Source organism: Globicephala melas, chromosome 15 (genome assembly GCF_963455315.2).
Source record: "Globicephala melas chromosome 15, mGloMel1.2, whole genome shotgun sequence".
Lineage (NCBI taxonomy): Eukaryota > Metazoa > Chordata > Mammalia > Artiodactyla > Delphinidae > Globicephala > Globicephala melas.
Window position 1 is genome coordinate 37,699,087 of NC_083328.1, and position 22,959 is coordinate 37,722,045.

General features: G+C 63.0%; 1 protein-coding gene across 4 annotated transcripts; it reads right to left on the reverse strand.

Moving 5' to 3' along the window:
* Positions 1 to 1,085: 1,085 nt before the first annotated feature.
* Positions 1,086 to 22,382, reverse strand: CAPN15 (calpain 15). 4 transcript variants are annotated; one of them, XM_030872319.2, is made up of 13 exons: positions 21,944 to 22,382; positions 13,801 to 14,095; positions 6,859 to 8,284; positions 5,865 to 6,073; positions 5,593 to 5,776; positions 5,290 to 5,513; positions 4,413 to 4,538; positions 4,189 to 4,341; positions 3,681 to 3,842; positions 3,352 to 3,509; positions 3,019 to 3,185; positions 2,758 to 2,936; positions 1,086 to 2,676 (listed from the first exon to the last, which is right to left on the reverse strand). In XM_030872319.2, exons 2-13 carry the CDS (start codon positions 13,980 to 13,982, stop codon positions 2,499 to 2,501), a joined length of 3,348 nt encoding a protein of 1,115 aa, XP_030728179.1. In that variant the 5' UTR covers positions 13,983 to 14,095; positions 21,944 to 22,382; the 3' UTR covers positions 1,086 to 2,498. The 4 variants fall into 4 exon arrangements, with proteins under 4 accessions (XP_030728179.1, XP_030728177.1, XP_030728181.1 ...); XM_030872317.2 differs by having other exon boundaries at positions 3,352 to 3,578; positions 21,944 to 22,381; XM_030872320.2 differs by having other exon boundaries at positions 2,531 to 2,672; positions 3,352 to 3,578; positions 21,944 to 22,381.
* Between the last annotated feature and the right edge of the window lie 577 nt (positions 22,383 to 22,959).

Genomic DNA, 22,959 nt, shown 5'->3' on the forward strand with positions numbered 1-22,959 from the left:
CTCATCACAGTGGCCGCCCCCGCCCCAACCCCTTACCCCGGCCCCTGGCCGGGCCCCCACCTCAGCCCCCACCAGCACCTCCCATGAGCTGCTGCGTCCCCACCGCGGGGGGCCCCCAGCTCCCATTCCCCTCAGCCCCTCCCTGCTGGAGCAGGGGTGCCAGGGGAGCGGGCGCTGGCTGGGGTGAGCCGGGGTCTCCAGGCCAGCCGACAGGATGAGCACACAGCCCCCACCCCACTGTGGAGACCCCTGCCAGACCTCTCTGATCTCGCTTCCTAGGCCATCTTGGGGCTGGAGGAACACGGGTTCAGGCTGCCCGGGACGTCCCAGTAGTGACGGGGGAGCCCAGCCCCCACCCCACGGGAGAAGGTCCGGCGTGGCCGTGCAGCCGTGGAGCAAGGCGGGCGTCTCTGGGTGCTGAGGGGAGATGTGTTGTGGCAGCTCCCCTGCTGCCCGAGGCCCGCCTGGAGCCAACACTGCTGGTGGCTTTAATTGCTTTCACATACGATAGGCTGGCCTGTGACAGGCCTCTTACACCCGCCGAGCGGCCTCTGCACCCCAGCCCCCCTCTCGGCCAGGAGGCTGGGCCCGCCGCTGTTCCAACCTGGGAGCCCAGGCTGGGGCTGCAGGCTGTGTGCCTGGTCCTGGCTGCCATCTGTAAAATGGGACAGGAGGGAGGGGGCACAGGACCCCACCACCTGCGGGAGACAAACTTTTCTCCCTGCCCCTCACTCCTCTGCTCCGTCCATGACTCTGATGGATCCAGACAGGTACCCTGAACGCAGATGCCTCTGGGAAAAGCCGAGCACACATACGGTCCTTCTGAGGCTTCGTGGGGACCAGTCCGCCAACCACTGCGGGGTCTGGCCTGAGCCTCTGTCCCACCTGGATATCCAGTCCTTCCTGGGATGCAGGCAGCTGGTGAACAGGGTACCCCTAAAGGCTCCCTGTGAGGCTGGCCTGGGCACTGGCTCAGCCACCCCGAGGAGCTGTCACCAGGTGGGCCTTGGTGCCCTTCAGCCCTTGGAGGAGAGGTGAGGGGCCAGGAACCCCTGGGAGAGACAGATGAGGAGGAATCCTTACAAAACAAAACATTTTTATTTGGTCCATCGGAGCCTGAGTCTGGAAACACCCATGGAGAATCATCCTACAGGGATGGTACTGACGACTGATAAAATAGCCTCTGTGTCAGAAGAGCTGCCGTATGTACAGGGTTAAAAATACTCACAGCTCAGAGTAAAAGGAGAATAGAAAGGAGGCCCAAAGGGGAGTCTAGTGCTTCTGGGTGCTTCTCCAGGTGTAAATCCACCCGCCTACAAGTCCCACGGGAAGCGAGGGGCCACAGACTGGGCCACCTGCTGCCTGGGGGCTGCAGGACAGTGAGGCCAGGCGGCCCAGGAAGCCGGCCTCAGTCATCCTCAGGCAGACACAGAACTCAGGGCTGAGCAGCCACAGGGAGGACGCTGGGCTTCTGAGGTGTAGAGGGGCTGGGAAGGGCCACACCCTGCATGTGCCTGGACAGGGCTGGCCAAGGATTTCTCCTGGACTGTTCCTCCCAGCAGAGGTCAGGTGGTGCTGAGGACAAACCCCCTCACCAAGCACAGGGCTGGGCCTGGGCTCAGGACCACCTGACCCACTGCCCCAACCCCAGCCTGGGGCATGGCTTCGATCCTGGCTGGCGCTCCAGGAATTGCATAGTGTCCCTCCCCACCACTGCTTGAGCCCATGGTCGCCAGGCACCTGCCTCCTGGGACACTGCTGGGACTCCAGGAACCACTGCTTGCCTCATGAGGGCTTGGGGGGGAGATGGGACCTAGGGGCAAACTGCGGAGAAAAGGCTCCTGACCTCGTGCCCCACAAAGGGGGTGGGTCTCTGCTCTCACCCGGGGTTCTGGCCTGACCCCACAAGGAGGGGTGGTCCCTGCTCTCATCTGGGGTCCTGGCCTGACCCCACAAGGGGGGTGGTCCCTGCTCACCCCAGGGTCCTGGCCTCTGGCCCCCCAAAATGGGGGTGGTCCCTGCTCTCATCCTGGGGTCCTGGCCTGACCCCATAAGGGTGGGTGGTCCCTGCTCACCCCAGGGTCCTGTTCTCTGACCCCTCAAAACAGGGGCGGTCCCTGCTCCTACGTTGGGGTCCCGGCCTCTGACCCCCCAGATTTGGTTTTGTGAATGGAGCTCTTTGCTGCCAGGCAGGAGGCCCCAGGCCATGGGAAGGGGCAGCCTTACCTTGGCCCTGGCAATCTGGGCCAGACCTCAAGGTGGGCTGGTCAGAGGAGCTGGCACACAGCTCCCTCGAGCTAGAGGCCGCTTCGAGGTATTCTGCTTGGTGGCTATGAGGCCCTGGGTAGGAGGGAGGGGCAGGAAGGAAGGCCCAGGGGAAGCTGCGCCATGCCGCTGGCACTCCCTGGGTGGGGGTCCTGAGATTCTGGTTCAAGCATCCTGTGTTGGGGTCTTCCTCGTAAAGTGCATGTGGGGGCAGGCAGGTGCGGGCAGGGTGGTCACAGCGGCCGGGGCCCATGCAGGCCAGCGACCTCGGGCGTGAGTGGGGGGCTGTGGCTGCCCTTGGAGGCCGTCCAGTCACTGAGGAAGGCCTGGGCCGCCTTGCGGTGCGCCAGGCGGTGGGTGATGGAGAAGCCGGCGTTGCCCTCCAGCTGGGACAGGATCACCAGGACCTGCCTGGGGGAGGGGGGCCGATGAGGGCCTGCGGAGGCTGGGGGCCGCGGGGCGGTGGGGTGGTGGTGGTGCGGGGCTGCCCACCTGTGCAGGGGCGGCACACTGTCCTGGGTGCGCAGGCTGCCACGCGTGGACACCACGTTGAAGCTGTCTGAGCAGTCGCACTGCACGTGCAGGTAAGACTTGGGGTGCCGGTTCTCCACCACCACGATGAGCCCTGCCCAGCCATGTGTCAGGTAGTAGCAGGTCATGCCCTCGCGTCCCTGGGTGCAGGTAGTGCAGGGGTCGGTGGGTGGGTGGGCGGGCAGCCGCCTCCCTCCCCCTCCCCCCCGGACCCACGCCCACCTCGTGCCGCTCGCCCCTGCTCTCCGTGAGCAGGATGATGGCATCTGCCAGCGTGGTCGGCTGGGCCTCCACGGGCTCCACCATGACGAGTCTTGAGCTGTACACGGCCAGCACGTGGCCGGGCGGCTCCGGGGTGCCGCGTGGGACCCCCGCTGAGGGGCCGGAGACTGTGGGGGGCACTGGGTGAGGAGAGCGGGCAGACATCCCCGCTGGGTGCAGGTAGGGCTGTGCTGGTGTGGCAGGGCGGTTACCCTGCGGAGCGGCCAGAAGGCATGGGTGGGGGTCCATGCTGGGCTGGGGTGGGGGTTGTGTGGGCGGGCGTGGGTCGCTCACCCTGCGCGGCTGGTGGGCCCGGTGCAGGGCCCCAGTGGTTGAAGGCACAGCACACCACGGCGTACTCGCCGGGCTCCAGCATCACATCGCAGTTGACAAACTTCTTGACTGCACGCTTGCTGTGGGCCAGCAGGCGGCCCAGGCTCAGGCGGCCACCACTGCCGAAGGAAGCCCGGAACACCAAGACGCACAGGTCCAGGAGGTGGCTGTCCACCGAGTCCGTGCGCCTGCGGTGGCCCGCAGGGGTCACGGGTGGCCAGGCCCTGCCCAGCTGTCCCGCCCCTTCTACCCCGGCCAGGCCCCACCCCTGCCGCCCGGCCCCCACCCACCTGCTGCCCTCCTGGAAGAGGGCGAACTCCAGGGACGCGCGCTCCAGCACCGTGAGGGCCGTCACGCCCACTGGCCCGCTGGCCGAGCTGGGGAAGCAGCCCTGCACCCGCGCCTCCTGCCAGTCCGAGTGCACCTTGCAGATGTCCACGGAGTCAAAGTACCTGGGCAGCGAGAGGACAGCCCTGCTGAGCAGCCCCCACCCTCGCCCCGGACACGGCGCCCGTCCCTGGGCAGGGTAACCCCAGCAGGCATCCTGCCCATCGGGATCTCTTGGGATCAGTGTCCCAGAAGCCCTGGTCTCGGCTGTTGCCTGTGGACACCACCAGGGGGCGTCAGGCCGTAAGGCTGACCCACAGACAGAGCCCTGGCAGAAACACCCCCACCCTGTGCTGACCCGAATTCCAGGATGGACCAGGCCTCTGGTTGGCAGGAAGGACACCCCATACACTGGGGCGAGCAGGGCAGCCATGGGGCCGACACTGGTCGTGGCTGCCCAGCGCCCAGTACCTGATGAAGTCGCTGTACTCCATCCAGAAGACGCCTTCGCTGCTGCCGTGCGGCATGAGCTCGCTCCGCAGATGCCCCGGCCAGTGCGGCCACTCGTCCGACCAGCTGCCGTTCCAGGAGAAGCGGCCCCACGGGTTACGAAGGCGCAAGAGCCTGCGGACCACAGGGTTGAAGGCCACTCTCATGCCCCCACGCCCCTGCCACATCCACACGCCCACACTTACCTGGAGCCCTGGACATCACGGACGTCCAGGATGGAGTAGGCGTGGCGCGGGCGCAGGCCCAGGCTCTCGTAGGCAGCATCGTCCACCTTCATGTTGCCTCCCCCACAGGAGGCGCCCATGAGGAATCTGTGCAGGCAGAGCAGCCCCGCTGACCAGGGAGCCCCTCAGTAACGGGCCTTAATGATGGGGGAGGGGGCTGGGCTCACTCTCCAGGGGACCCCTGTCGGCCCAGACCTGCCTCCGGGGAGGTGCAGCACGAGATAGGGGACGCTCCCTGCCTCTGGGAGACCCACGTGAGACACATGGGACTCAGGAAGTGCTGGCCCAAGAGCTCAGAGGGCTTGGGCTGGGGGACAGGCAGACCCAGGGCCTTCGGAGGCCTGGTGAGGCCGGCTGATCCTGCCAGCTCAGGGCTGCGGCTCCCTGAGGGGTGGGGCCACCTAACTGCCCAGCAACAGCTGAGTGCAAGGGTCCTAGCACCAATAAGCTGTCTCTCCCAGGCCTGGGGTCAAGGACCCTCCCCAGACACTGGCCAATGCGTGCTGGGGCTCAGAAGTCCCCCGACTCCCCCCACCTGTCTGCCCCGGCTGCTGCCACCAGGTGCCTCTGTGTGGCTCACTCCACACAGTTCCACAAGGACGCTGATGGCCATCACCGGCCCAAGTCAGGACAGGGCCTTCAAGGTACAGGCCAACGGACAGCATCCTGCCTGCTGCTACCCTGCCAGGGCAGGTGGGACGGCCAGTGCAACATGGGAGCCAGGCTCCAGCTGGGGTCAGCCCATGCCCGAGATATCTTGTGAGACGTGGTACAGGTCAGAGGGCACTGGCCCTGCCTCTCCCACTACTCCATGCCCCAGCATGGCCACCCCTCTTACCCAGCCTCCTTAGAACTCAGCATTTTGGCCCAGATGAGGTCAGTGTCAACTGGTTCCTCGCGGGGGTTCGTGGAGCTGACCTGCAAGGCCAAGCTCTCACAGGGTGCGCCGGTGAGTGTGGCCAGGCCCTCGATGGCGCGCCCGGCCTGAAGGGCAAAGTAGGAGCCGTGCAGCTTGGCCAGAGCCTTCTCGATGAGGGCCACCCACAGCTGCTTGCGCTGAGCCTGCAGGGGGGGCTGGAGTTGTGAGGCCTGCTGCTGCCCGGCCCATGCCTGCCGCCCACCCCGCGCCCGCCGGCGCCACCTGGGAAAAGAGGAGGAAGCCGGCCTCGTCGCAGGGCAGCATGTCGTCCACCAGCACCGTTGTCCATGTGCCATCCTTGCAGAGCCGCACCTGGTAGGCGCCCTCTGCACACAGGCTGCGCGTGACCATCACCCGCTCGACCAGGTCTGGCCGCTCGGCCAGCACCGCCAGCGCACTCAGGAACCTGTGTGAGGTTGGGGCTCACGGAGAACACGGCCTGCTTGCCTGCCGCCCACTGGCAGCCCACCCCCGAGTGGGTGCCCCAAACTCACCAGCAGTTCCCCAGGAGCCCCTGAAGGATGTCTGAGGGCCGGAGAGTGTGGAACACGGACCACGAGGTACTGTGGTCCCTGAACACGGAGCAGTTGATCTCGTGGGGCCTCAGCCACTGTCGCACACGCTGCTGGACGCTGTCGCCCGCGGGGAAGCCCACAGACTTAGGTCCAGGGGGGAAGCTGTCATCCACAAAGTTCACGCCATTCTGCAGAGACCATGGCCACAGGCTCAGGTCAGGCTGGGCCCACTGCCCAAGAGAGCACCCTGCTGCCTGAGCCCCAGAGGAAGAGGTGGGCACATGTGTAGCCCCCTGACCCCTGTGGATGGCTTGGCCGGGCAACAGGTCAGTGGGAAGTATGTGAGCCCCAGGGAGAGGGTGCAGTGCCCAGCCTGTAGGCTGCGTGGTGGGCATGGGTCGCAGGGAGCCTGGGTGGCCTCCCTGCACAGCCCACTGCACCGAAGGCCCCAGGAATAAAAGTGGGGGGACCTGACAGGGGCAGGGCAGCCAGAACACAAGCTCCTGGATGGGTTGCCAGCAGTGACAGAGGGTAGCAGCATGAGGGGGGATGGACACCCTCTCCAGGTGCCCCTGGGGGTGGGTGATGCCCTGGGCTCAGCCCTCCTGCAGCTCCAAGGGAAGAAGGCATGAAGGGGCACCCCAACCCTGAGTTTCAGCAGGGTTTCTGCGGCTGCGGGAAGCACCAGGCCTGCCTGTTGGTGTGAAGCCGCTACCTGTCCCCACCTCCCTGTGGGGCCACCATCTGCAGGAACTCACAGCGGGGCCGAGGGGTCAGGACCACGGAATGTGGGGTCATGGACCCTTGTGGACACAGGGAGAAGGGCCCAGCACACTCAGGCGAGTAAGTGACCTGGTGGCCCCACCCAAGTTCAGGGCCAGCCGGTGCTCTGAGCTTTGGGAAGAGAGTCCCACCCTCCCCCAAGCTGGAGAAGAGACAGTGGGGAAGGACAGACGATGCAGAGGGGCCTCACCTCCCGGCAGAAGGCCACAATGTTCTCCCACAGGGCCTTGGCCTCGCCCTCGTCCGTCTGCCGCCGCTTCTCCACGTGCATGCTCTCCCTGCGTCTCAGGGGCGCTGTGCCCCGGCGCTGGGTCACCAGGAGCTGGGGGGTGTGGCAGGCGGCACAGTGCTTGGCTCGGGGCGTGTTGAGTAGGGTGCAGGCAGGGCAAGCCCACTGGCCCAGGCGCTCAGACGGTGCTGTGGGAAAGAGGTGGCCAGCCTTGTGGGCCAAGCAGGGCCCGGGCTTGTCCGCGCTGCAGTCAGGGCATCGGGTGGGAGGCTCGCCGTGCTCCTGGAAGCCATGCAGCTTGGAGCAGCCGCACGCTGTGCAGCGGGAGGCAGCTGTGGGGTTCCTGAGCGTGCACTTGGCACACGACCAGGTAGTGAAGTCAGGGCTGGAGGGGCTAGCGGGCGTGTAGCGCACGGTGTCGCCGGCCAGGTCAATGACGTCGCTGCCCGGTGTGGTGCCAGCCTCGCAGTGGGCGGGGCTGGCGGGACCAGGTGGGCGCAGCGTGGTGCCACCCTCAGCTGCCTCTTCCTCCAGGAAGCTCAGCCGCTTGCCCGACAGTAGCTCCGCCAGGCGGGAGGCCCCAGCCGCGGTCCGCCCCAGGCCCTGGGGGGGCCCCTTGGAGCTGGCAGAGGGCGAGGGCTGGGTGGCCTCAGGCACCGGTGGCTGCAGCTGGGGGGGCACCTCGCGGCGGCTGCGAGGCACAGGGTTGTTCTGGAGGGTAGGCGAGAAGGGACTGAAGGGTGGCCCCCGGGGGGGCTCCTGGTCCGCAGCAGAGGGAGGGTTGACATCAGCGCCTTCCCCAGGCTGGGGTGGGGCAGGCATGACAGGGAAGCCTGCGGGAGCCACGACTTCTGGAACCACCAGGGCCTCGGGAGGAATCCTGGGCAGCGAGAGTTTCCGCGGCCCCCCACAGGCCGAGCAGGAGCTGGCCACTGGCGTGTTGTGCAGTGTGCAGCGCTGGCAGGCCCAGCCACTCCCAGTTGCGGCCGCGCCCCCCTCTTCCCCCTCCACCTCCTCCGGCCGCCCCCCAGCTGGCTCCATGGCCGCCAGCCCTGCCGTCTGTGCAGGCCCTGCCTCCTCCCCGCAGCTGCCCTTGGGCTCCGGCAGGACCCCGTTGATGACGGGTAGCAGGGAGGCCCCGGGGACGGGCTCGGGGGCAAAGCCGCACACTTCGCAGGCCCCCCTGCCCAGGAGGTTGCGAAATGTGCAACGGGTGCAGGGCCACTTCTGTTCCTCCACGCTGAGCCGCAGGATCTGGTCGAGGTCAGGCTTGTGCCGTGGGGCCTCGCAGATGGAGCACTGGCGCTGGCCAGCCGGGTTCAGGAAGGTGCAGCGTGCGCAGGACCACTCCCCGACCGCAGCCATGGGCCCGGGCGAGTGCGTGTGGCTGCAAGGGAAGGCCGCGGTCAGTGATTTTTGACAAGGGTGTCAAGATTATTCAATGGGGCACAGACAGTCTTTTCAATCAATGGTGCTGGGAAAGCTGGGTTTAAATGCTAAAGAATGAGCCAGAGCCTTACCTCATGCCATATTCAACAATTAACTCAAAATGGATCAATGACCTAAATGTAAGAACGAAAACTGTAAAACTCTTCGAAGAAGAAAATGTGAGTAAATCTTCATGACCTTGGATTTGGCAACGTGTTCTTAGATATGACACCAAAAGTACAGGCAAACAAAGGGGGAAAAAAAGAACTTCATCAAAATTAACAACTTCCGTGCTTCAAAGGACACCATGAAGAAAGTGAAAAGATAACCTACAGGAAAAAATATATGCCCATCATCTATTTCTGATCAGGGTCTAGTATCCAGAATATATAAAAAGTTCTTATAACTACACAACAAACAACCTGTTTTTAAAAACGGACAGAGATGGGGACTTCCCTGGTGGTCCAGTGGTTAAGACTCCGTGCTCCCAATGCAGGGAACTGGAGTTTGATCCCTGGTTGGGGAACTAGATCCCGCACGCCACAACTAAAAGATCCCACATGCTGCAACTAAGACCCAGCACAGCCAAATAAGTAAATAAGTATTATTAAAAAAATGGGCAGAGGCCTTGAGAAGACTCCCCCAGAGATACACAAAAAGCCCATGAAAAGATGCTCAGCACCAGCAGCCATCAGGAAAATGCAAATCAAACTACTACAAGGTACCACCTCACACCCAACAGGGCAGACGGTAACAGCACTGGCGAGGATCTGGAGAAACCACAGGCCTTCCCTACGTTGTTGGTGGGAATGTAAAATATTACAGTTGCTTTGGAAAAGTCTGACGGTTCCTCAAAAAGTTAAACAGACTTACCACAATTGTGACCCTGCTATTCCACCCCTAGGTATATGCTCAAAGAATTGAAAACTGGTGCTCTTCACAAACACACATCCACACATGTCCATGGCAGACCTGCTTACAACAGTCAAAGAGTGTAAACAACCCAAGTATCCATCAATGAATAAATGGATAAACGAAACATGGAATATCATTCAGCAACCAAGAAGGACGAAGCACCAACACACAACACCAACGAGCCCCGGAAGACACAAGAGGCCATACGTGGTGTGATTCCATCCACAGGAAATGTTCAGGACGGGCAAACCCAAAGGCAGAGAGGAGCCTGATGGTTCCTGGGGGCTGAGGAGGGGGGTGGGAGCAGGGCTCTGGGAGCCTCTGGGGTGGGCAGAGCTGGCCCCGCAACCGCCTCTTGAGGACTAACCCGGGTGCGAGGGGCGTCCAACACTCCACACACACAGTCTCCTACCCTCACTGTAGCTGCTCTGCTTGGCAGAAAAGTTAACTGTTCTTCATGACAAGTCATGAAGTTTGTGCTACTTATGGTATGTTTGTGCCAAATCCTTCAGGAAGAAAGAAAACTTCCCTCTTCAAAAAAAACAAACAAGGGACTTCCCTGGTGGTGCAGTGGTTAAGACTCCACACTTCCAATACAGGGGGCCTGGGCTCGATCCCTGGTGAGGGAACTAGATCCCACATGCCGCAACTAAAAGATCCCACGTGCCGTAACTAAGACCCAGCTCAGCCAAATAAATAAATATTAAAAAAAACAAACAAAAAATGTCCCCCGAGCAGCGCGACTGTTCCTTGGCCCAGAGCAAACTGTGAAGCCGCCTTCTTGGGCATGTGGCTGAGACTCACAGGCTGCCCACAGCACCCAAGTGGGTGGATGGGCCCTGGGGCGACCAGCACGGGGGTGGGGCCTGGCCAGGTCAGCTTTGGCCTTGTCTTCTGCACTACCAAAAGCCTAAGAAATCTGCCTAGAGATGACTGGAGCCTCCCCTGCTGCTCCCCACTGACAGAAGGGCCCACGGTCAAGGCGTGGGCACATGTGTGCCCACACAGACACACACGTGCACACACACGCTGGGTCCCAGGCAGCCTCCACGTGGGCCCCAGGCTCAGAGGATGGTCTTTTGCCCTGGGTGCCCCACCTGGCCTGCAGAGGTCTGACCCTTTGTGGACCACCTGCTCCTGGCAGAGGGGTGTCCAGGGAGAAGACTCGGGCTCCCGCCCCCAGCACAGGACAGGTGGGCCTGGGGCCCTCCTAGGACACATCTGCCCTCAGCTCCAGGCCCCTGGTGGTCCCAGACATGCTGAGAAGACACAGGATGGGGAGAGAGCCCAAGTCCCACCCACTCTCATGACCCAACAGCTGGCCAGTCCCTTGGCCGGATGAACAAGAGGCCACACCCAGGACACACAGCAGGCGACACCTGGAGGCGGTGGGAGCTATACTCCCTCAGGGACACCTGTGGCCCACACCTCAGTCCGCACCTCAGCGTCACCAGGTGGGCGGAGATGAAGTGGCTCTGGGGTCAGCGACCAGGTGTCCAGAGGAGCCCTGGGCCTTTGCCCCCACCCCCTCAACTACCCTGCTCCGGTCTCCACACACAGGGTCACCCTCACGGCCACCCTGATGCGCTGGGGGCCCAGGACCTGGATCCCTAGAGTGTCCAAGGTGAGGCCAGAGCACCAGACAACGCCTGGAAGTCGGAGACCAGCATACTGAACTCCAGGACACGGGTGTCACTCCGCACGACAGGAAGGCCAGCCAAGTGGGAAACGGACACCAAATACCTGGCTTTGCCCTCAATTCTCTGGGGCTGCAACACTCAGCTCCAATTCAAAAGGGAGGTGATGGAAGGGCCTGGGACACGCAGGGTCTGCAGGAGCCTGGGGACGGCCTTTTCCTCCGCAAAAAAGCTGAGAGGACTAAGTATTGCCCCCACTCAAGGACCTTGCTCGGTCAGGCCAGCAGACCCAAGCCCAGGCTCCCAGGCAGGATGTCGCCACCTGACCCCTTGCTGGTTCTGAGGTGCACGTGGGCCCCTCCCTCTAAGGTCATCCTCAGCCAGCCTTGGGCTGTCCTCTCCGCCTCTGTGTACCCAGGGGAGGCCAGAGCTCGTAGGTGGTGGATGCCCGTTACTCCTCAAGGCCTCGCAGCTCCTGGCCTGGCTTGGTGGTGGGTGTCATGCCCAGACCTGGAGGCTCTTCAGTGAAGGGTGGGCTGCGTGCGGCGGGTGTCCGCACGATGCCCGGGGCCCATGAGAGCAGGGGAAGAGTCAGCCGGACCGTCCGCACGTGCATGTCCACGTGTCCAGGTATGGGTGTGGGGAGGGGTCCTGGCAGCCGACCTTTCTGCCCCTCTTCCTGCATCTGTGGCGCCCAGCCCCCTGCGCCGCTCCTTCTAGTGTCCATGCTGGGTGTCTGGATTCCTCAAGGTCACTGGCAGCTCTTCCCACAACTTGCTCCCAGGGGCAGACAGTACCTGCCTGGAGTGCCAGGCCGGATGCGCCAGCCTGCGGAGAGGCCTGGCGGGAGGCCAGAGAGTGAGAGAGGGCGCTGCCCGCCCAGGCTGCTCGCTGGTCAGCGTGAGCCAAGATCCAACAGGCACACACGCGCTGGGGCACAGGGTCGCCACCTCTGCTGCTCGCTGCAGCCCCCCCGCCCCCCACCCCAGTAATTCTACCCCTGGCGATTTATCCTGAGGACATAAATACACAGAAATAAAATGACACGTGTGCATGGAGAAAGGCGTGAAGAGGTGCACCAGCCACTGGGGATAAGCTGATGAAACTAGCATGAGCGACCACCTCAAACCACCAGGAGGCCAGGATCAGAACCGCGGGCGGTAACAGCATTGGGAGGGTTGGGAGAAACCAGAACCCTCCCTGCCCGGCTGGTGGGGATGGGTAACACTGCAGCCACTGTGGAAAACAGCCTGGCCGTTTCTCAGAAAGTTAAACATAAACTTAAAATAAACACGAGCAACTCACTTCTATGTATCTACCCAAGAGAAGTGAAAACACACGTCCATGCAAAAACCGGTACACAAATGTTCACGGCAGCAGATTCATAAACTCCACGGGCAAAGAACCCAAATGTCTATCAACTAATAAGCAGATAAACTCCACACAGAGAAGCATCATTCAGCCATAAAAGAAGCGAAGCACTGATACTACACCGTGGATGAGCCCAGAGAACACAATGCTCGGTGAGAGAAGCAAACACAAAGGTGTGATTCCCTTGACGTAAAACGTAAAATGTCCACTTTTGGTCTCTGTGGCAAATCCACAAAGACCAAAAGTGGCTGAGTGATTTCCAGGGGGTGGGAGGTGACTGCAAATGGGCAGGAGATGGGGTCTCGGAGATGCTGTGAAACTGGATTGTGCTGATGGCTGCACAACCGCACACGTGGACTAAAACCACTGAGCCACATGCTTAGGAGCGAAGGATCTGGCGGTAGGTTACGTTACACCCCAATAAGACTGATACAGTAACTGATACAGTAACAAGTGAACTGAGGCGATTTGCTAACTCCTGGTGCCTGCCACCATCTGCTTCCCAGCACATCCCCCTGGACCTCAAGCCCTCATGACTCCATCCACTAAGGGTAACTCAGACAAGACCACTCATACTACCCCTGAAGCCTCCCAGGAGGCGGGTCCTGCTCCCACACGCCTGCTGGCCACCTAGACGGTGAGCCCAGGACATGCATGGGGCCCACAGACACCAGGAAACTGTCCTGCACAAGTGAGCTGTGTCCGAGAGAAGTGACAGCCAAGGGCAGCTGGCAGGGGCCTCCGGGAGATGGAGGAGGGTGTCTGCTACCCACTAAGCCCAGGCGTGGGGGCCCAGGAGAGTGAGGCTACCTCTGGCCAGAGGTCCATGGACCCTGAGTGTCTGCTGTGCACCAGGTACCTCTCCCTCCAGTGAGGCTGCAGGACGGGGCAAAGGCGGGGGCGTCAGTGTGTGCGTGGCTGACGTTGGAGTCCAACCCACCCAGACGTGAGCAGTGGGCACAGTGCCTGGGCTGCCCCACGCCCATCACCCCAGCACCCCAAGGGGAAGCTCTCCAGGTGATCCAGGACAGCCTGGGTGGGTCTGAGTGCAGCCACGGCTGCAGCTGGCGTGTGCAGCCTTGCCAGCGGGGACCCACGCCCCCCTCTGCTCCCTTGCAGGCAGCCACATCAGAGCAGGGTACCACGCACGGGTGGGGGGCCAGGGCAGTGCCCCCCAAATCCCATGGGAAGCAAGCCAGCATTCTCGGTGCATGCTGTGCCCCTGCCCCTCCCCACCCAGCAAGAAGCTCCAGCTCCAGCAGACAAGCAAGCCCCCGGGCTCAAGGTGGGCTGCAAGGTCCCGTCCCAACCACCTCCGACCAGCCAGGCGAGACCTGAAGCCCGGCTCCAGGAGGGGCCAGCATCCCGGGCCTTCTCTACTGAGTGAGCAACCCCAGAGCCTCTCAAGTGTCTAGGGGGATATGAGTTGCCAGAGGACCCTAAGGAACAGGGACCCCACTTCTCTGAAAGTCCCTCTGCCGAGGAAGGGGCACCTGACAGCAGCACCCGCCCCTCAGGGTCCCTTGGGGACACGCCGTCTCCACCTTCTTACCTTCGGGCCCGGGGGCGTGGGGGCTGGTGCTGTCGGGTGACCAGGGTGTCACCCCAGACAGGCTCCCCAGGGCCGCTCCTACACCAGCCGGCCGCTGCCGGGGGCCCTGGGTAGGGCAGTCCCCTGGGGAAGCCGTGGTCCGACTCGGTCTCAGTGGCCAGCGAGGAGGCGGAGCTCCCCATGGCCCCTGCGACAGTGGCCACGCTGAGAGCCGGGCCTGGTCACATGTGGCCGGCGGCGGCTGGCGAGGTGGAGCATGGAGGAGGGCACCCACGCAGGAGACAGGGCGGCCGGGCTGGTCCGAGTCACACAACAACAACAGAAATGACACAGAGAATAGAGAGAGAAGAGACAGTGTGATTCACAGGCACCAAGCCCCCAGGAGCCCAGGGAGGTTCCCAGCACACAAGTGGCCTTGGGGTGGCAAAGGAGAGCCCAAAGTACGGGTCCCCACAGCCAGGGTCCCGACAGGGCTGCAGCCCTGGCGCACAGCTCGCCTCCACCCTCGACTGGCACCCCCCTCTCTGCTCCCACAGGGGAGGAGCGGCTGTGCCACGGTCGCTGGCCAAAAGGGTATCAGCCTTAAAAGAAAGGATTTAGAGGATATTTAGGCAGAGAAAAGAAAAACAAGGGAAGGGAGCCCAGCGAGGCAGGCGAGCCCTGGCAGGACAGCCTCTGGGAGGGGCACTGGGCAGCGTCCAAAGTCACAGGGAGGTGCAGTCACCACCACAGCCTTTCCGGAGGGACAGCTCCCTCCACCCAGAGATGGGTGACCAGGGAGGGACCCGGGAGGCTGCCCGCCTTCCAGGGGGAGGCCAATGGGCCCAAGATCATCCGCCCTGAAATGGGAGGCCAGGTGCATCTCATTTCAAATAAGGCGAGTTCCAGTCAGGTTCAGGGAAGATGCCTGGGCCAGGCTCTGGGCCAAGGTGGGCGTCCAATTGGCTTTTTGGCCAAAGAGGTGACCAGCAGCCCTGCCCCCACCCCCAGGTCCACCGTCACCCAATGACACCCTTCTCCCAGCTTCCAAACAAGTCCCTTGGACACAGGGGCCAGCAGCAGGGGTGGAAATGGTGGACGCGTCCTTGCACAAAGGCAGGCTGGAGGGCACCCAGGCCTCTGAAGCACTGGTCCATGCTGCGTCCAGGGGACACGGGTGGGGATGCCCACACCTGAGTGGCTAGCAGCACACGCAACTCTGGAGGCTGAAGGGGTGGGAGAAGTCTGGGCCCCTGCCTCATAACAGCTTCAGTCAGACCAGCCGAGTCCCCTGTAGCAATACTGTTCACCTGGACCCATTCCTCCAAGGGACATGGACAGGATAGAGCAGCGTAGGGCCCGAAAGGCCTGGAGATCCTGAAAGTCACTTACCACTCAGGCCTCCCCTGCTCAGTACGACCAGAGCCGACGGTGGGGGCAGAGGCCCCAGTGGCCTTTAAAGCCGACACTGCCCACTTGGACCCTGAAGGAAGGGCTGAGGCTCCTGCTGACAGGAGTGCCGTCCAGTGGGAGCATCACACGAGCCTCAAGTGTCATTTCTAACCCTCTGACAGCCACAAAAGAAAGGCAGGACAGGTAAATGGAATCTCTGTAGCATATGTTACATCACCCAACACGTCCAATGTGCTGCCAGGTCAGTTTGGAATCAGGATGCAACCCGCGTGAACCACGTACCACCTATGTTGAGTTGAGGTCCTTCCTCTACTGTGGTTGATGCTCACCTCCACGAAGATGGGCCACACTCCAGGGGCAGCAGCCATGGCTGCCCAAGGTTTCCGTACTGGGCTGTGCTAGAGCACACTCCCAGTGGTCACGGCACCTTGAGCAGGGTCACTCAAGACACCTGCCTCTCCCATGATTACGAGTCGGACACCACAACAGCTAGAACGGCCCCCAGGCTCCTGAATCCCACTCCACATAGGAACCCTTCGTGGGAAAAGAGCCCAAGCGTTTCTGACACTCCCCTTTCACAGCCAAATCCTGAGCAGGTGAGGGCTTGAGCTGAAGCTGAGCCCAGTGAAAGGTGTCCCTGGAGCAAGACTATTCAAGCCTGGGTCCAGGCCGGTGTCCACTGTGAGAACAAAGGACGGGGGGCGGGTAGACAGTCCACCCGCAGCCAGGTCAGGGCTGGCATCACGTGTGCCTGATGCAGGTAGAGCCGAGGGAAGAGTGAGGACACAGCCCTGGACCTCCCGGGGGCCTGTGGGCCTGGCTCGCTGGGAGGAAGGAGCACCAAGGTCCTGTGAGGACCCGCCTGCTCTTCACCGACGCTCTTAGCCTCAGGGGACTGAGCGCTCAGGCCTGTCACAGACACTTGGGGTACCGCATGTGAACAGCACACGAGGCACCAAGCAGGGCCCGGCAGCAGCTGTACCCCACGTGCCAGCCTCCCGACACACCTTCAGGAAACTCTGACCCTGCAATCAAGAGGGTTGGGGGAGGGTGACCTGGAAGGGCCTCTCTGGGGAGTTCTGGGGATGGCAGCACCAACACCCCCACACCCTGCTCGGCCCGCCGGGGTGATGGGGAGCCCTGGCTGCCTGGTCCAGGCCCTGTGCTCCCGCCCCGAGTCAGGTCCTTTCATCCATGCCTTCCTGCATCCTTCACTCACTCACCAGCGCCCAGGCCACCTGGGCTCCAACGGCACTGCCCAGGGCCGCTCCCTGGCTGCTCTGTCTTAGGAGCAATGCAACATAATTGCGTCTCCCGGCAGAAGCCTGGGCTCAGACGCTGGCAATGCCAGCCTCCCGAGGGCCCGAAGGGTGGGTGTGCCTATCCCACCGCCCAGACCAAGCCAGTGCCTCCTTGCCCTTGTTCGGGAACTGCTGCCCTAGATCTGAGTGGGATGGTGGCCTAGATCTGGCCTCAGGGAAGTGCAGGCACAGGGCTATGGCAGCCCCCCACCTGGCGTTACCAGCACTCCCCAGCGGCTGGGGACAGCAGGGGACCCTCCCCCAGAGTGACAACAGCATGAAGGGCCGGACGAGGGTGAAGCCTCCTCAGGACCCTGCGTGGGACGCGCCTGTCTTGGTGGTGGCAAGCCGGGTCCTGGGGGTGACACCCCACGGCCTCATCCAGCTCACCTCGTCCCACTGCCCACAGGGCACTTCCCGCGGCGGGTTACGCGACTGAGGACTAGGGCTGAGCCAACACCTGGCAGAGGCTGAACCCCAGGTCCAGGGCAGGGAGGCGCGGGATCCTTACTCCCTGTACCCCCAATGCTCCGGGGGCTCCCGCGAGTCCTGCGGGCATCAGCACAGGCTGTCCCCGCTAGCCTGCGGGGCACACACACAGGGCGCCAGAGTCCCTTGGGACAGCCAGGCTCTGCAGACACGGGCTGCCTGATGACGCTTCCACACGTGTGTACACGCTTCGCCCAGTCGTGTTCACAGTGCACGTGCCCCACGCCTGGCTGGTTTGCCATGTGCCAACTGCACACCACCTCCCACTCAGGGCCCCGGGCGCAAGTCTCGTTAAATCTCATCTCGTAACAATGGTGCTTTCACAACTGCAGCAACCCCAACAGGCCGCCCAAAACCAGCCCAGATGGGGCATGGAGGGAGAGCAGCCGTGAGGGGACCACAGGCTTTCCCAGAGCATTGCTCCCTGTGCCCGGGTGCCCCAGCTGCACCCACCAGACGTGAAGCCTGGTACTCCTGCCTGAGGGAGGGACAGGCCAGGACAGTGAATGAACCCACCTACATCCCTTCCAGAAACCAGGCTGGGACACCCCCCCCCCACATGCCAGGAGGCCCCTGTCCCAGCATGGGTGGGACAGCATCCTCCCACGCCACCCTCGAGGGGTCAGGCACCCATATCAGCAGCTCATGGGCCCAAACCCGCAAGGTGGGAGGGCAGTGGGGTGGACAGTTAGGGGCTGGGCCACTGGGGACGTGGTGGCTCTACCTGGGGAGCACCAAAGGGACAGCAGACACAGTCCAGGAGACATGTCTGCCTTGCAGTGTGTCCAGAATGCCAGGACCACAGCCCCAAGCTTCAGGGGCATGGCGGCCTGCAGGGCTGTGAGGAACAGGGTTCTGAGGGGGGTGCCCACATCGCTCCACTGCAGCCGGACAAATTCACGGTGCTCGTGCCTGGGCTCTGCCTTGGGAGGTGAGGCTTTGTGGCAGGTTTGCCAAGAGCACATCCACCCAGAGGGCATGCCTTGTCCCTCTCTTGGAAGGGTCTGGACTCTGGCCCCTGGAGCAGCAGCCCCAGCCCCCAGGCTTATCGGCAGGAGCCAGAGTCCATCGGAGAGTGGTGTCGACCGGCCACATGGCTCTGCCTGCCACCCTGAGACCGGGGCCAACCCCGAGGCAAAGGTCACACAGAGGCCGCCCCACCTCCGCTGCCCCAGGGAAACACTCCCATGGGAAGTGGCCGGGGACTATGTCCCTTTAGAAACTGCATCTGTCCCTCACCCAGAGGTTGGAGGCCCCAGGGGTATGGCCTGACTCAGCTGCTCCTCGTTACCTGGTCCAAGGCCACAACTACCTCTAGGCCAGCCAGGGCCATAGGGAACAAGGCCTCCCTCAGCCTGGCTCTGCCCATGGCTGGGGCCACCAGGGAAAGATGCCCAGGTGGGGCAGGGCTCTGGGCAAGCAGCCAGTAGCCATTGAGACTCATCTGGACCCAGGTCCTGGCACCATCTGGCCACTCCAACTGCCCACAGGGCACATGTCCCCCTGCCAGTCCTTTCTAGGAGTGCTGTGAGGCCCAGATGTCCCTCCACCCACAGCCAGGCCAGCACCCCACAACAGCATCGTCGACCTCTGAGAGGAGACTGTGGAGGTTCTGCTGAAAATTCCTATCAACGCCCCTAAGAACCAGGCCCAGGAACAAAATGGTAATGAGCACTCCCTGCCATCCAACTTGGGGAGAAATGCTGGAGCCCCAGATCCCTGCCTGCACACACTCTAAGGTGGCCGCTCTGCTGGCGTTTCTGGACTTCTCTGCCTGTCCAGCACCTCAGCCCTGAAGCATCCAGCCACAGGTCAGAACTCAGGGCCCCAATGGTACTGGTCACATAAACGACCAGCAGGTGTCAGGTGGGATTTGCTCTGCTTCTAGGGCCCCTGCTTTCTGGGGAGGGAGGAGCGGAGACAGGCCCCTCAAAATCAAACCCATGTGTGAGGGGCAGCTCGCCAGCACGGAGGCTGAAGGACAAGCTGCGGGGGTCTGGGCTGCCTCCCAGAAGGGGACAGGGTCACGGCGTGTCCTGTGTCTTTTGAGTCGTACCTGCCTCAGTCGTACGTCGTGGAAAAGGAAATTATTGTCAGGGAATCAGGGATGCCACCAAGATCTCGTTTCTAGTTCACGAGTTCAGTACCGTCTGATGATGAGTGCGCTTGGTTTTGGCACTGCCACATTTCTGTTCGCCAAGTGGCAGCAGGAGCAGCCCTGGCCCAGGCAGCCCAGTGACCTCGGGCCTCGAGGGTGGCAGAGCCACCTCACAGTGAGGGCACTGGAGCCTCCAGCTCACCCCGAAGGGAGGGACCTTTTCAGGAGCTGCAGGGCCTCCAAACACGCGGCCTTTCCCCTTCCGTGGGGGGAGGGGAAGGAGGTTCTAGCAGTGTGGATGTGGGGGGGCCAGGTGTGGGAGGACTTCCCCTGCCCTGGCCTTTGGCCAAGACGACCCAGAGGAGCAGAAGCCATAGATGCCTTCCTCAGGACAAAGACACCATGACTCTCGTCAACAGCAGCTATCAACCTATTTTCCTTCTGATATTCTGCAGCACCATCCAGGCACGTCCCCCAGCCTGGCCACCAGGGAAAGGGGGAAGCAGACAGCAGGGTGTGGAGCAGGTGCTCAAGTGAGATGGTGCTGCCAGGACAGGCAGTGAGGCCGTGTGTCCCACTCGGTCTTGTGCGAGTCCACCCCGGGTGCCCCAGACAAGTACTTACTGGAGGGACAGCACATCCCGCAGGCATCGGGAGGCCCCATGCTGCTCTCCCACAGCCCCCGGCTCCCTGCACTGTCCTGGCAGCACCAGCACAGCCATCTGCAGAGTGACCCAGGATGACAGGGTGTGGCTGGGCAGGTCTCCAAGCCCAAACTCCACCCACAGCCTCCTTCCAGCTCATTCAAAGAAGGTGGAGACCAGTGACCCTTCCTCATCCATGAGAGGCTGAGAGGGGCCATTCTGGATGCCTCCCTCTCCAACCCCGGAATTCCCGTCCGAGTTCAGAGCTGGGTCACCAGAGCTGCCTGCCAGCGAGCAGCTGACAGAGGATGCTCGCTGACCACCCTGCCCTTGGTGCGAATGGGGCAGTGCTGGGCACAGGGGGAGCCGGAGACAGCCAAAGGGATACCACAGGCCTGCTGGGCATTCTTGGCAGAGCGGGGCAGGGGGTTGGGGGGAGTGGTCCCTGCCTGTGAACTTGGCAGAAGGTATTAGGCAAGAAAGACACAACCATATTCCTGCTTTGGGATGCTCCTGTGGGTGCCGGGTGGGAGGGCCTGAGGCAGTCCAGGCAAAAGAGCAGGGTGAGGAGCCAACTGACCCGGAGGTCACGGAGCACCCTTGGTCAGGGTGTGGGCCGCACCACTTAGGCTCTTCACCAACCAGCTCAGGCCGGTGAAAACATCTGTGGTTTTAGAGAATTTTTAGGACAGCAAAGTCCTTCCAACTCCATGTATAAAAAACAAACCGTCGGTGGTGGAAGGAAGAGGCTGAAAGGCATCGTCGTGGATCAGACCTGGATGTGCAGCCCCATCCAACCCTCCCCAACAGCCACGGATGCCCCTCAGCCTCGGCCTCCGGGTCTGTAAAGTGGGGCTTAGTAGAGTGCTACCTGAGAGACAGGGGCCCAGAGAATTTCATGCAGGGCCTGAGAGCAAGGAGTTTCAGCAAAGTTACCCTGTCAAGAAGGGCAGAGGGGTTTGGAACCATCCTCCAGATACAGGATCGGAGGGCCCAGCCACTTCCTGCTCTCAGAGCCCCGGGGCTCAAAGCAGAGACACAAGATCCGAGACCGAAGGTCCCTGTCTAAAGCTGTGCAATCACTGAGCTTTGGGCCCAGCGGGGCTTAAGCCTGGCTCTCAGTAGGTCATGAGATCACCAGCCTGGCTGCTCAGGAGAAGCAGCTCTATAGAGTTTCAGATGCAGAAGAAAAGAGGGGTGCTCCTCCCGGGAGCAGAACGACCTGAGAGGAAGTAAGAGGAGCTCAACACCAGGGCCGGGCTCAGCTGGCCTCTCCAAGACCTGCTCCCACCAGCCAGGCTGCAGAGTAGTGGCTCTCAGGCTCCCCGTCCATTTGGGGCCCTCCTTCTGCAACTTGGGCCAGGGAAACACTACCTCTCTCCCCACATTTGAGGAAAGCACTCAGAAGTGGAAGGATCGACTTACCCCCTCCCCCCAGCCTCTGGGGGCGGGAAGGTGATTACCGGTATCCTCCTAACAGTGGTTCACACAGCCCCCCAGACCCAGGCAGAGGGAGGAGCTCAGGGATCTCCAAAGGAGGGGCTCCCAGAAAGAGCTCAGAACTACCAAGCACCCAGCTGAGCCCGTTTCCCTCACAGGACGCCATGGCTCCGAGCCACAGGACCCCAAACTCCCAGGCCTGGCCTCACTGGGGTCCTGCTGCCTGGAGTCCGGTCACAAATTCCTGTGTGTTAAGGGGTTCCGAGAGCCAGCCCAGTCAGGGCCACTTGACCACCCAACAAGGCTGCACTGGTCAGGATCAGAAGGGCCCCTCCTGTGGGCAACAGGAAGAGCTGGGTCGGCCGGCAGCCTAGCAAACATTCTCAGGGCCACCCTAGGTAACTTTTCGGTTCGCTCCAGCGCCAGCAAGAGAGGGACGGGAGGAGGAAATGTGGTTGGTGGCCAGTGGGCACACAGGGCGCGCCTGCTCCCCGACTCCACGGGGCCGCCCCAGGACACATTCCCTAACGTCGCCGGGGCCGAGACACTGCCCGGAGGTAAGGGCACTCAAGGGCAGGAGGGGCTGAGGCCGCCTCCCGTGTCCTTAGCACCCCGGGCTGGTATCCCTCTGCTCGAGGTCCCGCCGGCTCCCCTCTCCAGCAGCGCCCCCAGCCCGGCCGGGACCGGCCAATGCCCAGGAGGTGCCGCCCGTCGACCACGGCCCCTCGGGGGTCCAGGCCGCGCCCCCGGCCCTGGCCTGGCCCAGGAGCGGGACTCACCTCCGCAAACCCGCGGCGCCTCCTCAGTCCCTGCGGCCCGGGCTCGCTCGCCTGCGCCGGCCGGCCCACAACTTGTTCTCGGAGGGCGGGCGGGCCCTCTGCCGCCGGCGCTTTGCCCCGACGGCCTCCCGCGCTGAGTGGCGGAGCGGGCAAGCGCACCGACCCGGCCCGACCCGTCCCGCGCAGCGCCCTGCGCCGCCTCCGTAACGTAGCGCCCTGCCGGGGCCCCGCGGCTACGGCGCGCCCGGGGCGCACGCGGCGCTGTGAATCCCTCGCCCGGACTACCACTCCCACAAGGCGGCGCGGCGCGCGAGGCAGGCCGGGAGGCGGAGTCCGGGGCGATGGCCAGTAGCCGCCTCTACTGGCGCTCTCCGACTTCCCGGGGCGCCCAGGGAGGTGGCCGAGCCCGGTCCCGGGCGGCGCTGCGTGCTGAAGGAGGCCCCGACGGGACCGGGACTACAACTCCCAGAATGCCCCGCTTGGAGGAAGGGGCGGGACCCCCAGGCCCTCCCCGGTCACGGCACTTCCGGTTGCCGTGCAGGTAGGCGCGGGCAGCGGCCGCTGACCTCTCTCGGGCCCCTGAGGTCTGCGGTGTCCGCAGACCCGCCACCTCCCTTACGGGGTCCTTCTGGGCTTGTCTGCTTCCTCGGGTCCCCGCAAAGGCTTCATGGTCCGAAGCTCCGGTTCGCTGGGACCGACCTGGGCTGACCCAAGGCCGTGCCACTCAGTGTGACTTGGGCACGTTGCTTGTCTGAGCCCCAGTTTCTCCTCGGCCACCGGGGAAACCAGCACCCCGCGCCGCTGGGAGGACGGAGGGAGGCGCAGTCCGGCGCCTGGCAGGAAGGAAGCCGGTGTGGTGAGCGGGGGGCCTCTGAGCAGAATCCGCCCCCATTCGCAAAGAGCCTCTTCAGGGGCGGCCGCTCCCTGTCCTTTGGGCAGCCGGAGGTCCCTCTGTCGCCTAGAGGCTGTGGAGGCAGCAGGATCTGCTGAAAGCGCTTTGGTGTCAGCGGTTTACC